The sequence below is a fragment of the Salmo salar genome, chromosome 20, assembly GCF_965601325.2.
Source record: "Salmo salar chromosome 20, fSalSal1, whole genome shotgun sequence".
In the NCBI taxonomy this organism is placed as follows: Eukaryota; Metazoa; Chordata; class Actinopteri; order Salmoniformes; family Salmonidae; genus Salmo; species Salmo salar.
The window spans coordinates 2,661,846-2,678,642 of NC_138310.1; the positions used below are offsets into that span (position 1 = coordinate 2,661,846).

At 43.1% G+C, this 16,797-nt stretch overlaps 1 protein-coding gene across 1 annotated transcript in view; it reads right to left on the reverse strand.

The window, feature by feature from the left end:
• Positions 1-10,980: 10,980 nt before the first annotated feature.
• The window catches only part of LOC106579809 (reticulon-4 receptor), a 65,997-nt gene continuing 60,180 nt past the window's right edge, over positions 10,981-16,797 (reverse strand). Inside the window, exon 2 of the mRNA XM_014160004.3 lies at positions 10,981-13,153. Coding sequence (XP_014015479.1) covers positions 11,742-13,153 — 1,412 coding nt within the window. The 3' untranslated portion in view covers positions 10,981-11,741. The remainder of the gene's footprint in view (positions 13,154-16,797) is intronic.

Here is a 16,797-nt window from a genome sequence, read left to right on the forward strand (position 1 = left end):
GTCACTTTCATACCTGTAGGGCACTAATATGGCGGAGATGTTTTAAGAACGTTCATAACAATGGCATGTAGCAACCGAGTGATGGAGATGCAATACATGAATATGGTCCATGGTAAAAAATGATCTGTCGAGCCAAGTCTGTCATGGTTACATCTCATTATTTTCTGAAAAGTTAATTAGTGTGAATTCTCCCAGTCAAATAAAGTATATCAATACATAAGCACTTCTGTTGGTTAAAATGGTTTTTAAAACCATGGTGTTATGGTTTCAGTCCTGCCCTCAGATGTTCTCTCAGGCATCTGGTTCAGAACAGATTTGACATTACTGACTCTGTACTGCCTGCCTGATTACTGGCTATGTGCTGCCTGCCGGATTAATGACTGTGTGCTGCCTGCCTGATTACTGACTATGCGCTGCTGCCTGATTACTGACAGTGTGCTGCCTGCCTGATTACTGACAATGTGCTGCTGACTGTGTGCTGCCTGCCTGATTAATGACTGTGTGCTGCCTGATCACTGGCTATGTGCTTCCTGCCTGATTACAGACTGTGTGCTGCCTGCCTGATTACTGACTATGTGCTGCCTGTCTTATTACTGACTGTGTGCTGCCTGCCTCATCAGGATTTACAGTTGTGAGAATGGGAGCTGCCCAGCTGTACTGATCCCTCTGCCCTCTGGCAGGTACACAGTCATGGGAGAGTAGTGTGTGTGTGTGTGTGTGTGTGTGTGTGTGTGTGTGTGTGTGTGTGTGTGTGTGTGTGTGTGTGTGTGTGTGTGTGTGTGTGTGTGTGTGTGTGTGTGCACCTGTGTGTGTGTCCATCCATGTACACGCATGTGTGTATGATTTATTATTTTTAATAACGCTTAGATGGATCATTAGATGTACCAGTACTACTGTGGTCGTTTCATGAGGTGAAAACTGTCAAATCCTATTGGATATCAGCATAATCTACTGCAAAAGCTCTTCAGCCTCGTACTACAGCGTGTCAGTGGTACGCCGTGTCCCAAACTAGTAGGAATGGCTCTGAAATAGTCTATTAATCTAGGGAATTTAGCTAGAGAACAAATTGCCACTCTACATTCCAAAATCCTAACTGATTGAGAAAGGATGATCAGCTCAGGCCTTGATAAATGGATTATGGGATTACCCCTGTTGGATACTACACCTCCCCTCTGCAATGAGACGAAAATGTTTTAATTGTCATAATTTACTGTACATAGATATTGTACGCATGTAAAGGCTGTCATAACATGGCGACATAAAGACTGCTTTGAAAGATGTGTTGGACATTTGATCCTCTTCAAAGTTCCATTCAAGATTCCTCATAAAGGGCACCAATATACAGTGCCTTTGGAAAGTATTCAGACTACTTGACTTTTTCCACATTTTGTTACGTTACAGCCTTATTCTAAAATTGATTAAATTAAACAAGATCCTCATCAATCTACACACAATACCTCGTAATAACAAAGTGAAAACAGGTTTTTATAAATGCTAGCAAATCTTTTAAAATGTAAAAACAAAAATACCTTATTTACCTAAGTATTCAGACCCGTTGCTATGTGACTCGTAATTGAGCTCAGGTGCATCCTGTTTCCATTGATCATCCTTGAGATGTTTCTACAACTTCATTGGAGTCCACCTGTAGTAAATTCAATTGATATTATTTGGAAGGCACACACCTTTCTACATAAGGTCCCGCAGTTGATAGTGCATGTCAGAGCAAAAACCAAGCCATGAGGTTGAAGGAATTGTCCGTAGAGCTCTGAGATAGGATTATGTCGAGGCACAGATTGGAACCACTAAGACTCATCCTAGAGCTGGCCGCCCAGCCAAACTGAGCAGTCGTGGGAGAAGGGCCTTTGTAAGGGAAGTGACCAAGAACCCGATGATCACTCTGACTGAGCTCTAGAGTTCCTCTGTGGATATGGGAGAACCTTCCAGAAGGACAACCATCTCTGCAGCACTCCACCAATCAGGTCTTTATAGTAGAGTGCCAGACGGAAGCCACTCCTCAGTAAAAGGCACATGACAGCCGCATGGAGTTTGCCAAAAGGCACCTAAAGACTCTCAGAACATGAGATTGTCTGGTCTGATGAAAACAAGATTGAACTCTTTGGCCTGAATGCCAAGCTTCATATATGGAGGAAACCTTGCACCATTCATACGGTGAAGCATGGTGGTGGCAGCATCATGTTGCGGCAATGTTTTTCAGTGGCAGGGACTAGGAGACTAGTCAAGATAGATGGAAAGATGAATGGAGCAAAGTCCAGAGAAATCCTTGATGAAAACTTGCTCCAGAGCGCTCAGGACCTCAGAGTGGGGTGAAGGTTCACCTTCCAACAGGAAAGACAGCTTGGAAAGACAGTACCATGCAGTATCGAAGAGCCCTCACTGCTGCTCGATCATCCTATTTTTCCAACGTAATTGAGGAAAATAAGAACAATGTGAAATTTATTTTTGATACTGTCGCAAAGCTAACTAAAAAGCAGCATTCCCCGAGAGAGGATGGCTTTCACTTCAGCAGTAATAAATTAATGAACTTCTTTGAGGAAAAGATCATGATCATTAGAAAGCAAATTACGGACTCCTCTTTAAATCTGTGTATTCCTCCAAAGCTCCGTTGTCCTGAGTCTGCACAACTCTGCCAGGACCTAGGATCAAGGGAGACACTAAAGTGTTTTAGTACTATATCTCTTGACTATCAGCCTACATCGAATCTTCCATTCCTCTCAAAATCTTTTGAAAAAGCTGTTGCGCAGCAACTCACTGCCTTCCTAAAGACAAACAATGTATACGAAACGCTTCAGTCTGGTTTTAGACCCCATCATAGCACTGAGACTGCACTTGTGAAGGTGGTAAATGACCTTTTAATGGCATCAGACCGAGGCTCTGCATCAGTCCGCGTGCTCCAATTGGAAACCCAAATTGGTCTACACGGACAAGTTCTGGCCTGGTTTAGCTCTTATCTGTCGGAAAGATATCAGTTTGTCTCTGTGAATGGTTTGTCCTCTGACAAATCAACTGTAAATGTCGGTGTTCCTCAAGGTTCCGTTTTAAGACCGTTATTGTTTTCACTATATATTTTACCTCTTGGTGATGTCATTCGGAAACATAATGTTAAATTTCACTGCTATGCGGATGACACACAGCAGTTAATTTCAAAGAAACCTGGTGAAGCCCCAAAATTGTCCTCGCTAGAAGCCTGTGTTTCAGACATAAGGAAGTGGATGGCTGCAAACTTTCTACTTTTAAACTCGGACAAAACAGAGATGCTTGTTCTATGTCCCAAGAAACAAAGAGATCTTCTGTTGAATCTGACAATTCATCTTGATGGTTGTACAGTCGTCTCAAATAAAACTGTGAAGACCTCAGCGTTACTCTGGACCCTGAACTCTCTTTTGAAGAACATATCAAGACTGTTTCAAGGACAGCTTTTTTCCATCTACATAACATTGGACAAATTTGAAACTTTCTGTCCAAAAATGAGGCAGAAAAATTAATCCATGCTTTTGTTACGTCTAGGTTGGACTACTGCAATGCTCTACTTTCTGGCTACCCGGATAAAGCACTAAATAAACTTCAGTTAGTGCTAAATACGGCTGCTAGAATCCTGACTAGAACCAAAAATTTTGATCATATTACTCCAGTGCTAGCCTCCCTACACTGGCTTCCTGTTAAGGCAAGGGCTGATTTCAAGGTTTTACTGCTAACCTACAAAGCATTACATGGGCTTGCTCCTACCTATCTTTCCGATTTGGTCCTGCTGTACATACCTACACGTACGCTACGGTCACAAGACGCAGGCCTCCTAATTGTCCCTAGAATTTCTAAGCAAACAGCTGGAGGCAGGGCTTTCTCCAATAGAGCTCCATTTTTATGGAATGGTCTGCCTACCCATGTGAGAGACGCAGGCTCGGTCTCACCTTTAAGTCTTTACTGAAGACTCATCTCTTCAGTAGGTCCTATGATTGAGTGTAGTCTGGCCCAGGAGTGTGAAGGTGAACGGAAAGGATCTGGAGCAACGAACCGCCCTTGCTGTCTCTGCCTGGCCGGTTCCCCTCTCCCCACTGGGATTCTCTGCCTCTAACCCTATTACAAGGGCTGAGTAACTGGCTTCCTGGTGTTCTTCCATGCCGTCCCTAGGAGGGGTGCGTCACTTGAGTGGGTTGAGTCACTGACGTGGTCTTCCTGTCTGGGTTGCCCCCCCCCCCATGGGTTGTGCCGTGGCGGAGATCTTTGTGGGCTATACTCGGCCTTGTCTCAGGATGGTAAGTTGGTAGTTGAAGTAATCCCTCTAGTGGTGTGGGGGCTGTGCTTTGGCAAAGTGGGTGGGGTTATATCCTGCCTATTTGGCCCTGTCTGGGGGTATCATTGGATGGGGCCACAGTGTCTCCTGACCCCTCCTGTCTCAGCCTCCAGTATTTATGCAGCAGTAGTTTACGTGTCGGGGGGCTAGGGTCAGTCTGTTATATCTGGATTATTTCTCCTGTGTGAATTTAAGTATGCTCTCTCTAATTCTCTCTTTCTCTCTTTCTCTCTTTCTTTCTTTCTCTCTCGGAGGACTTGAGCCCTAGGACCATGCCTCAGGACTACCTGGCATGATGACTCCTTGCTGTCCCCAGTCCACCTGGCCGTGCTGCTGCTCCAGTTTCAACTGTTCTGCCTGCGGCTATAGAACCCTGACCTGTTCACCGGACGTGCTACCTGTCCCAGACCTGCTGTTTTCAACTCTCTAGAGACAGCAGGAGTGGTAGAGATTCTCTCAATGATTGGCTATGAAAAGCCAACTGACATTTACTCTTGAGGTACTGACTTGTTGCACCCTCGACAACTACTGTGATTATTATTATTTGACCATGCTGGTCATTTATGAACATTTGAACATCTTGGCCATGTTCTGTTATAATCTCCACCCGGCACAGCCAGAAGAGGACTGGCCACCCCTCATAGCCTGGTTCCTCTCTAGGTTTCTTCCTAGGTTTTGGCCTTTCTACGGAGTTTTTCCTAGCCACATGCTTCTACACCTGCATTACTTGCTGTTTGGGGTTTTAGGCTGGGTTTCTGTACAGCACTTTGAGATATCAGCTGATGTAAGATGGGCTATATAAATACATTTGATTTGATTTGACACCGACTCTAAGCACACAGCCAAGACAACGCAGGAGTGGCTTCGGAAAAAGTCCCTGAATGTCCTTGAGTGGCCCAGCGAGAGCCCGGACTTGAACCCAATTGAACATCTCTGGAGAGATCTGACAATAGCTGTGCAGCGACGCTCCACCTCCAACCTTACAGAGCTTGAGAGGATCTGAAGAGAAGGATGGGAGAAACTCTCCAAATACAGTTGTGCCAAGCTTGTAGCGTCATACCCAAAAAGACTCGAGGCTGTAATCGCCGCCAAAGGTACTCCAACAAAGTACTGCGTAAAGGGTCTGAATACTTGTACATGTATCACATGTAAATGTGATATTTCAGTTTTGAATTTTGTATAAATTAGCAAACGTTGCTAAAAACATTTTTTGGTTTTGTCATTATTGGGTATTGTGTGTAGATTGATGAGAGAAAAAAACGATTTAATCAATTTTAGAATGAGGCTGTAACGTAACAACATTTGGAAAAAGTCCAGGGGTCTGAATAATTTCCAAAGGTACTGTATGTAGGGTTAGATTAGAGCAGTGGTTTTCAAATCTCTCTTCTGAGACCCCCACAACATTTCACAATTTTGTTGTAGCCCTGAACTAGCTGATCTGATTCCCCAAATCATGGGCTTTATAATTAGTTGACAAGATGTATGAGTTGTTCTAGCTCTGGAGCAGTTCAAATACATGGAATGGCTGGGGGTCCCCGAGGAAAGGTTTGAAAACCACTGGTTTAGAGTGAGGACTAATGTGTCCACTGTACCTGGATGCCTCATGGACAATCCTACAGCAACAGAAGCCATGTTTATGGTGGTGGGGGTGTTGCTGTTATTGTTGGTATTGTTGTTGTTGGTGTTGTTGGTGTTGTTGGTGTTATTGGTGTTGTTGGCATTGTTGGTGTTGCTATTGTTGGGTTGTTGTTGGTGTTGTTGTTCTCGGTTTTGTTGTTATTGGTGGTGGTGCTGTTTTTATTGTTGTTGGTGTTGTTAGGTTTGCAGTTGTTGGTGGTGGTGCTGTTGTTGTTGGGTTTGCTGTTGTTGTTGGTGTTGTTTTTGAGCCACGTTGTTACCGTCTCACCTGTTAGCCACATTGTGAAGGAGACAAGGATGATAGTGGTCTCTGATGTCACAACGTCTAAAACATTCTGCTAGGAATTTACCCCATGATCCCATTCCTCACCCCATGCCCCTTTAACCCATTAATATCACCTTCCTGTCTTTCTCTCAGCAGTGTGAGAAGTGGTGAAGGTTAAAGTTACACACTGATCCCAGCAAATATTCACAAACGTGTCAAATGCTCACAAATTATTTAAATGAGGCTGCTTATTCCACTGTGCCGCGCCGTGCGGACATCAGAGAGGAGAAGGGTGACATTGATGAACCATCTGTTCACCGAGCATCACCCTAGGCAGCCATGCTGATGGACAGAGCCCTGGGCTTTCTGACTCTGGAAAATACCAGCTCAGCGACTTTGGTGTAATAATTATGTACCAACTGTGAAGCCATCGTGTACTGTGCCCCATCTCTTTGAATTACAGAAAGAAAAGTTGAAAGAATATTTTAGGAAGTTTGTGAGCAATTTTGTTTTTGTGGAGGCTGTCGTTTTCTTTGGGACTGCTTTATGCCACCACTGAACCTATCAGGGCCTTTCTTACAGGATGACTGTGTGTGTGTGTGTGTGTGTGCGTGTGCGTGTGCGTTTGCGTGTGTGTGTGCGTGTGTGTGTGCGTGTGTGGTGTGTGTGTGTGTGTGTGTGTGTGTGTGTGTGTGTCTGTGGTCCTTATATGTCTGAGGTCCTTTAGCGGTGAGCAGCATAAACTTTCTCATATAAGCCTACGCCCCGGGCCATGAACTCTAATATTTCAATCACATTCAGTGGAGCTTAGAAAAATGTCTTATTACTCATGATCAAAGGGGCGTTCTGTGAAGGACATGTGGAGAGTCAAAGAGAATATGCATGGAGAGTTGTAGGCAGATCACTTTTATTGAATATTGAAGAATTTTCTTTAAATGGTCTGGATTGCTGGACTGCTGATATTAACTGTTTGTTGTTGTAAAAGTCCTTGTTATTTTGTCTTTGAAGCAAGCTGAAATTAATTAAAATATGCTAAATATAAGCAAATTAGAAAACATAAACCACAAATAACTGCGAGCACTCCCCCCAAAAATTTGAATGGAAATGCAATGCCAAATGACATCGATCATGGCAGTTATTGCAATATTGAAAATGATCCGTGAAAACGTTTATTGCCCTTCCAGAAAATGAAACTTTAATGTAAATTAAAGTTAAATGATGGCTCTCCTCTCAAGTATGTTAGTGGAAGTTACAATAAATACAAATTTAAGTGGAAATTAAGATATTTCTTTGTGGTTTGTAGCGAACAAAAAAACGAATAAACATTGAACAATATTTTTTGCTCATCAAATTTAATTAAACTGTTTACATATGTCATCTGAACAAATCTAGAAGAGCTACTATGACTACCAAGCTATACCATAACTACCAAGAGCCATTACAGTATGACTGCACATCAGCTGCATGGTGGGGGCTGAAAACAAGTTAAATGCTACATTTAGCTATTTTCCTCCTTCTAACACCAGATATCATCCCTAGCCCTGAGTTATTTTTATTTTGTTTCCCAGCCAATATTCTAGTCAATGTTGCATCCGGACGACTCCTGCTGCAGGTGGGGTACTTATAATTTGTTTAATTTACTTTTCTCCTCACTGCGATAAGAGGATAAAACTGTTTCTTGGAAGGATAAAGGAATCCACTCCTAGTATATGTCTGAAATGGCACTCTATTCCCTATATAGGCCCCTATGAACCTTGTCAGAAGTAGTGCGCTGAATAGTGTGCCATTTCTGACACAGCCTTTGGCTTTGAGGTGAGAATTTCAGGCGCAGTGGGATGAGAAGGTGTCCAGTGCTCTGCTCTGCCATTTGGGACTGTGGTCTCAGCTCATCACGGCTCTGCTGGAAGACATTGCAGCCCCAGCAACTGTTTGAGGCCATGATCAGAAGCCAGATCAGATTTGGTCGCTTCAGCGGCCTGTCGGGAGTGGGAACGAGTTGTTGTGAGGGTTTTGTATGTGTGTCTATTTCAATGTGTGTACTGTATATGACAAAGGGAAAACAGCACAGTGTGTGTTTATACTGCAGAGGATTACCTATACTGTGTGTATGAAGTTGTGTATGTGTTTGGCTCCTAACATGTACATGATTGACATTTAGATGCCTTCTTTCAGGGAGGAGATGGACAGGGTGATGGGATCGAGTAGTTTAGCCTGCTTATCATCTTGATAAGATTGAACAGGAGAGGATGGACAATCACTAGGCCTTTCACCTCCACCAGCTACAGTGCCTCAAAAACTGGGTTCAAATACTATTTGAACTATTTAAAATAATGTGAGCATTTATTTAGCCTGCCTGGACTGCCAGATAGAAGGGATTTAAGTTTCCATGAATATCCAATCCATTCCTATTCCTATTGCGCCAGCCAAAGATGTCAGCTATTATTTTAACACAGGTTTGTTAATTTAACAATGAGTGGAAAAGCAAGTTAGTCTATTAGAGGGGAGGTAGAAGAAGAGCATGCCTACGTCTCCTGTTGATTCCCTCTCCAGATTGATATCTCCATGACTCCCTTGGGTCCTCTCCTCTTCCTCCCCTCTTACTCTCTTCTCCTCTTCCTCTCATGTTCCTATCCTCTTCCGCTCCTCCTACTCTCCTCTCCCTCTTCCTCTCCTCTTGCTCTCATCTTCCTTTCCTCTTCCTCTCCTCTTCCTCTTCCTCTCCTCTCCCTACTCTCCTCTTCCTCTCCTCTCTTCCTACTCTCCTCTTCCTCTCCCTCTCCTCTCCTCTCCCTCTTCCTCTCCTCTCTTCTTCCTCTCCTCTCCTTCAATGAAAATTGCCATGTGAGTATTTTTTCTTTGAATATACAGCCAGGTTGTCATATGTGTTGAATCATTTAGTGAAATCATGAGCAATATAGAGATCATGGATTGCAATATACATAAACCTTATTTTGTGTTCCTGTCATTTGCCCTGAGGCATCTTATGCAAGTGTCATACTGCGTTTGAAGTTACTGATAAAGCAAGATTTTGCCGCACGCAAAGCATATGAACAAAGAAACAGTGGTATGGCTATTCCAAATGGTATTTTATGACCTATTGGTCCGTATAGATCTTTTTCAAATAGCTTTCCGAGGTCATACTAAAATAATATATGGACAGGAGGTGTACGAATAAGTCTGTGTGAATCATTTCAAGTCACTTTTAGAGGTAACACCAAAAGCACATTGATGAAAGATGTGTAAGGGCAGGCTTTCTCTTTACAGACATATCAGCTTTGGTGACATTAGACCAGATCAACTCCCACCACAAAAGTAAAAAACAGAGAATATAAAAACCTTTTAGGGGTCATATCGAAAGCATTTAGGGCAATCCTGTTGACAAAAGGTATATGGGTACTCTTTTTAGTCATGTCAGCATTGGTGGCATAAGAGCTGGTGCCCTTAGACACCCCTACAAAGTACAGAAATGAAAAAGACAAAATATAGTGAAAGACAGATAGGACATGTGGTCTCCAGAAAGCTTGATGCAGTGCAGTCCTGCTTTAGTAGATTAATGAAATCTGTTTCATGACTGGGATATGGGGATACCTAGTCAATTGTACAACTGAATGCATTAAACTGAAATATGTCTTCGGCATTTAACCCTGAATTAGAGAGGAGCAAGGGGGGCTGCCACAATCGACATCCACTGTGATCGACATCCACGACATCCTTTTGGTTACTGGCCCAACGCGCTAACTACTAGGCTACCTGCCGCCAAGTGAGCTTATGCTGGTCACACACACACAGAAGAGCCAGCGCGTCACTCACCCAGGCAGCGGGTGCCAGTATCCCGTGGAGGACCGAGAGGAGAAAGAACTAAATGCAGAGTACTACCGGGGCTAAGATACCGAGATCAGGCCAGGGTTGACAAAGCACCACAAAATATGAGCCTGCCCTGCCGCTGTGGGCCAGGCCCAGATACGAACAGTCCACAGGGCAATTCAGGCAAGTGCCAGATGGGCTGGTCCATCTTTAGCCCAGTGGGCCTGTCAATATTGTTTATTGTAAAAAAAAAATACATATAGAATAATTTATTTGGCTAATAATTGGGGCCTCCAGGAAACAACTTAGCTGGAGTAAGAGCCTCAAAGGAAATAAATGGGCCAGTGTGTTAGAAATGGGCCGATTTGTCGTCCCAGTCCATCCCTGCTTGGCCTGCCATCTGTTTAGAAGGAACTGGGGGAGAGGTTAGGGTCTACTTACTGTACGCTTAAGTGATATGTTATGTGACACTAGCTGCTGTTCACTGTAGATCTCAGGGCCATTTTTTTTACAACATCTGAGGGATCTTTTTATAGTGTTATGGGGCATATATTTTTCACATACCTCATTAAAATAGCATAACAGAATGCTGTTGTACATTTTTATGAGTGTTGATGATGTAATCCCTGAGTTGGCAGTGCAAGAGGAAACCTGCCTCTGCTATTATTTATGTTATGCAATATGTCCTTGTGTCCTTTAGATTATAGATCATCAATGTACATTGTTTCATATTTCTATGTGCGAAGGAATTCAGACACTGCCAAAGGCCTCCTATACGTTTGGACATGTATTACATTACATTGTGTTCATGAACAATAGTCTGAAGAAGCAAAATACGATTGAGCAGTTATGAGTGATTCTGTTTGAGGCTGTTGAATTCTGTGTGATTGTGTTACTGGTTATACTGATGATATACTGAAGACTATACCTCTAATGCCTAAAAAGAACATCAATAACCAACCAGTTATATGAAAGGAGACCTTTTATTCATAATATATTCATACTTGTACACAAGTAAAATAAAATGCATATCTATGATTCCATTGCAATCTCTGTAAAACATTTAGCCAGCCTTCTATTAGCCAATGCTACCTGTATCCATACTGTGATGAAAACAGAACTCAAACTGGGGAACAATAAACATTTGCCTTTACTGAAATACGTATAAACATAAAAAACATAACAGTACCCAACAAATGCATCACTTTTTTTTATAAATAATGGGGGGAGGGGATGAAAATCAATTTTTTAATAAACGTTCTTTGTGTGCGTTCAGCCGGCCCTTGGAATTCATGTTTTTTCCTATTTTTTCAGTGGTCTGTCTCAGCAGTCACTGTTGTTGCAGTAAAAGCTTTTTGAGAGGGAAATAGGAATAAGGAGAGTCTCCAAAGTGGTGTAGCTTAGACACGGTACAGTAAAGTACATACAGAACAAACAATTTGGGCACCGATTTATTATATACATTAGATATGATGTGTTCTGTAAAGGCATCCATTTTGTTAAATTGTATTTTAACTTCTTTTGTAGTTTAACTTCAAGGACTTAGTCCTTGTTACCCTGGTAATGTGTCCAAACCTGACCTTCTGGTTATCAGTCTCTAGGCTATTATTGGAGGTCAGAGGTCACTGCAGAAAGATTCTGTATTATTGTCATGAGCATTAATAACAATCTGTGAGTCCCAGCAATGTATATTTAGCATGTGATTCCCAGCCAGCCCCTAAGGTCCTAAGACATGGCCAACGAGAACCAGATCCAGATTATGGACATGAAGAGGGAACTCGCCACCTGCATTGTAGATCCATGGCCTTTGAGACACTGGGCATCAGATTTTGGCTTTTTAGTGCACTTCTTTTTCTTCCTGGTTGGGGCTGTAGAACGTTCCAGGTCTTCAATTTGAACCAATGACTGGTCAAGGTTGTTGGACAGGGTCCCCAGAGGCCCGTCGTTGAGACTCTGCTTATTCCGGATGGTCTCGTTTTTCGTTCGCTCATGCTCTCTGAATTTGGTCTTGGATATGTTCTCCTTCTCCTTGAGGGGGTTATTGGTGATCTGACGGCTGTTGTAAGATGAGGGGTCAGCGATCGTTTTCCCGGAGATGATAGAGGACTTATCGTTGTCTGGAAGACAACATCTAGGAATTCCGTCTCCCAGAGGATTTTCAGTGGAGGGGAATTTTCCGGAACGCGGCTTGGAGCTGAAGAGCTGTGTCTGGATCTGGGGTGTCTCCACACACCCTTCCAGGTCGTTACTCTTCAGCCGTTTCAGGTCCTTCCCGAACAATTCCAGGGGGACGTTACATTCGAGCTCAGAGCTGGAGCCCTTGAAGCGTTTGAACCAGTCCCACAGGGTACTGGCCCGACAGTCACACACCCACTGGTTCCCATTGAGACGCAGGTACTGCAGGGACACCAGCGGGTCCATGGTCTCCCCGGTCAGCACGGTAAGGTTGTTGTAGAACAGGAACAGCGTGGTCAGCTTCCCCAGGTCGCTGAATGCCCTCGGCTGGACGTAGATGACCCGGTTCTGGTGCAGCAGCAGGCGGTCAAGGTTGATGAGGCCACGCAGCATGTGGTCCGACACGGTCTTGATCTTGTTGTTGTGCAGGAACAGATAGGTGAGGTTGGCCAGGTCCAGGAAGGTGTCGTCGTGCAGGGCCAGCAGGTTATTGTCCTGCAGGTAGAGGTACTGCAGGGAGAACAGTCCCTGGAACGCTCCGACAGGTAACTCCGACAGGCCACACCTGTGCAGGTGGAGGGTGTGAAGCTTGGACAGACCCCTGAAGGCTGTGGGGCTGATGATCCTCAGGTTACTGTTGTCCCCAATGTCCAGCTCCTCTAGCCGCTCCAGACCGTAGAAGGCCCCAGCCTCAATGTGGCTGATATTGTTGGAGTACATCCAGAGGACGGTAAGGTTGTGCACGGAGCTGAAGCTGGTGGAGCGGACCACAGTCAGCTTGTTGCTCTGGAGGAATATCCGCTGGCTCCGCACAGGGATCTCGGTAGGGATGGAGAACAGTCCCTGCTGCTGGCAGGCCACGGTGGGCCGTGGCTCGCTGTAACACACACATTTGGCCGGGCAGCCATCCACTCCTCGAGGCACCAGGTTTAACCATACAACCAGGAACAGGAGTCGCCCCCCTGGAGGGAGGGAGGGAGGGAGGGAGGGAGGGAAAGAGAGAGGGGGAAAGAGGGGGAGGTTGAGAAAGAGAGAAAGAGGGTCAGTTTTACAAACTACGTAAAAACTACTTCATGTTCATCTTTATTTCCATGTAAATGTTGCTCCTAGAAGGTTTCCAAATGTGATGTTTGTCATTTTAACACCTCTGCCTATCTCTTGATTGGTTTTTGATTGTTATTTCCTGTAAAGCAAATCAGCAATATTGCTCTCTGGTAGCAATGGTAATCTTCTGCAATCAGACAATGCCCTAAGATATTCACATCAGTACATATCCCTTCCCTCAAATCACCAATGCAGTGCTTTCCTTCACATTTACAAATGGCATATATACAGTTTAAGCAACATCCACATTCAAATCCAGTATAACAGTGCCCTCTGAAGGGAAATAGCTCTCCTCTTACTAGTGATGCAGTGTGTCTATAAAGAGAGAGCAGTCGGTGGTTATTTGGCCCTGGGGACCCATTTCCTCCCTGCTATCGACGCAAGCATGAAGCCCCGGGCAATCGAGGAGAGGGGTCCCGAGAAGCTGATTCATTAAATATGGGTGGGTCGATTTTATGCAGAATTAGCCAGCGCTAATAGGTTGGACATAACTAATGGCATCCTAGAGATTTCTGACCTTTTGACATTTATCGTGTCGCGTAAAGATACGTGTAGTGGGGATTGGTGCTGGTTGCCAGGGTGGAGAGCTGACCTAGGTTCAAATATTGGAGATCACTTAAATTATGTTATTTGTGTTTGACTGAGCTTGTCTGTTGAAATATACAGTGGCTTGTGAAAGTATTCACCCCCTTGGCATTTTTCCTATTTTGTTGCCCTACAACCTGGAATTAAAATAGATTTTGGGGGGGTTTGTATCTTTTGATTTACACAACATGCCTACCACGTTGAAGATGCAAAATATTTTTTAATGTGATACAAACAAGAAAAAATACAAAAACTGTCAATTTGAGCATGCATAACTATTCACCCCCCCTCCACCCAACGATATTCTAGTTCTAACCTAACAATAGCACAATGTTCTAGCTCTAACCTAACAATAGAACAATGTGCTAGCTCTAACCTAACAATAGAACCATGTTCTAGCTCTAACCTAACAATAGCACAATGTTCTAGCTCTAACCTAACAATAGCACAATGTGCTAGCTCTAACCTAACAATAGAACCATGTTCTAGCTCTAACCTAACAATAGAACCATGTTCTAGCTCTAACCTAACAATAGCACAATGTTCTAGCTCTAACCTAACAATAGCACAATGTTCTAGCTCTAACCTAACAATAGAACAATGTTCTAGCTCTAACCTAACAATAGAACCATGTTCTAGCTCTAACCTAACAATAGAACCATGTTCTAGCTCTAACCTAACAATAGAACAATGTTCTAGCTCTAACCTAACAATAGAACAATGTTCTAGCTCTAACCTAACAATAGAACAATGTTCTAGCTCTAACCTAACAATAGAAAAATGTTCTATCTCTAACCTAACAAAAGAACAATGTTCTATCTCTAACCTAACAATAGAACAATGTTCTAGCTCTAACCTAACAATGGAACAATGTTCTAGCTCTAACCTAACAATAGAACAATGTTTTAGCTCTAACCTAACAATAGAACAATGTTCTATATATAACCTACAATGGAACAATGTTCTAGCTCTAACCTAACAATAGAAAAATGTTCTAGCTCTAACCTAACAATAGAACAATGTTCTAGCTCTAACCTAACAATAGAACAATGTTCTAGCTCTAACCTAACAATAGAACAATGTTCTATCTCTAACCTAACAATGGAACAATGTTCTAGCTCTAACCTAACAATAGAACAATGTTCTAGCTCTAACCTAACAATAGAACAATGTTCTATATAGAACCTACAATAGAGCAATGTTCTAGCTCTAACCTAACAATAGAACAATGTGCTAGCTCTAACCTAACAATAGAACAATGTTCTAGCTCTAACCTAACAATAGAACCATGTTCTAGCTCTAACCTAACAATAGAACAATGTTCTAGCTCTAACCTAACAATAGAACAATGTTCTATCTCTAACCTAACAATAGAACAATGTTCTAGCTCTAACCTAACAATAGCACAATGTGCTAGCTCTAACCTAACAATAGAACCATGTTCTAGCTCTAACCTAACAATAGAACAATGTTCTAGCTCTAACCTAACAATAGCACAATGTTCTAGCTCTAACCTAACAATAGAACAATGTTCTAGCTCTAACCTAACAATAGAACAATGTTCTAGCTCTAACCTAACAATAGAACAATGTTCTAGCTCTAACCTAACAATAGAACAATGTTCTATCTCTAACCTAACAATAGCACAATGTTCTAGCTCTAACCTAACAATAGAACAATGTTCTAGCTCTAACCTAACAATAGAACAATGTGCTAGCTCTAACCTAACAATAGAACAATGTTCTAGCTCTAACCTAACAATAGAAAAACGTTCTATCTCTAACCTAACAATAGAACAATGTGCTAGCTCTAACCTAACAATAGAACCATGTTCTAGCTCTAACCTAACAATAGAACAATGTTCTAGCACTAACCTAACAATGGAACAATATTCTATCTCTAACCTAGCAATGTAACTTTAAGCATCAGCTGTCAGAGCAGCTCACAGATCACTGCACCTGTACATAACCCATCTGTAAATAGCCCATCCAACTACCTCATCCCCATATTGTTATTTAATATTATTTTTTCCTCCTTTGCACCCCAGTATCTCTACTTGCACATTCATCTTCTGCACATCTATCACGCCAGTGTTTAATTGCTAAATTGTAATTACTTTGCCACTACGGGCTGTTTATTGCCTTACCTCCCTAATCTTACCTCATTCGCACACACTGAATATAGATTTTTTTTTTCTATTGTTTTATTGACTGTACGTTTGTTTATGTGTAACTCCGTGTTGTTGTTTGTGTCGCACTGCTTTGCTTTATCTTGGCCAGGTCGCAGTTGTAAATGAGAACGTGTTCTCAACTGGCCTACCTGGTTAAATAAAGGTGAAATAAATAAAAAAAACATGCAGACACAGTACAGATACAAGTACAGAGATTTCACTAATTCATCAAAGGCAGATCAAGGTGTCAAAGTGTAACAGCAGGAGAGAATCCAATATGCCATGTCAGGTGGCAGTGCCAAATATTGCCCAAATCTCAGTGAATCCGACCCTAGCCCCTATCATAAGTGAGGATTTCCATTCCCAGCTGCCACACCCATCACTGGAATCCCAGGCTCTCTGCCGTGACAGGTAGTGAAGTACTGGAAAATGCATGAGCTTTACCCCTCCTGTCCTCTCCATCCCTCTCTTTCCTCCTCTTCTTCCTCCCCTGCCTCCCTCCATTTCCCGTCCCTCTCTCTGCCTCTCTCTCTCAACTCCTCGCTCCCTCTCACTTTTTCTACCACACCCTCCCTCTCCCTCTCACATCCCTCCATCCTGCCTTCCTGCTGTTCATGCAGCAGTAGCAGCTCATCCCTGGCCCTTGTTAAACGGAGGCTGTGGTGTGCCCTGACAGCAGCCCTCTGTTGCACTTTCCCTCCAACCTCCCTGCTCAACCTTCAGTCAGATATACTCTGCCACCGGAAA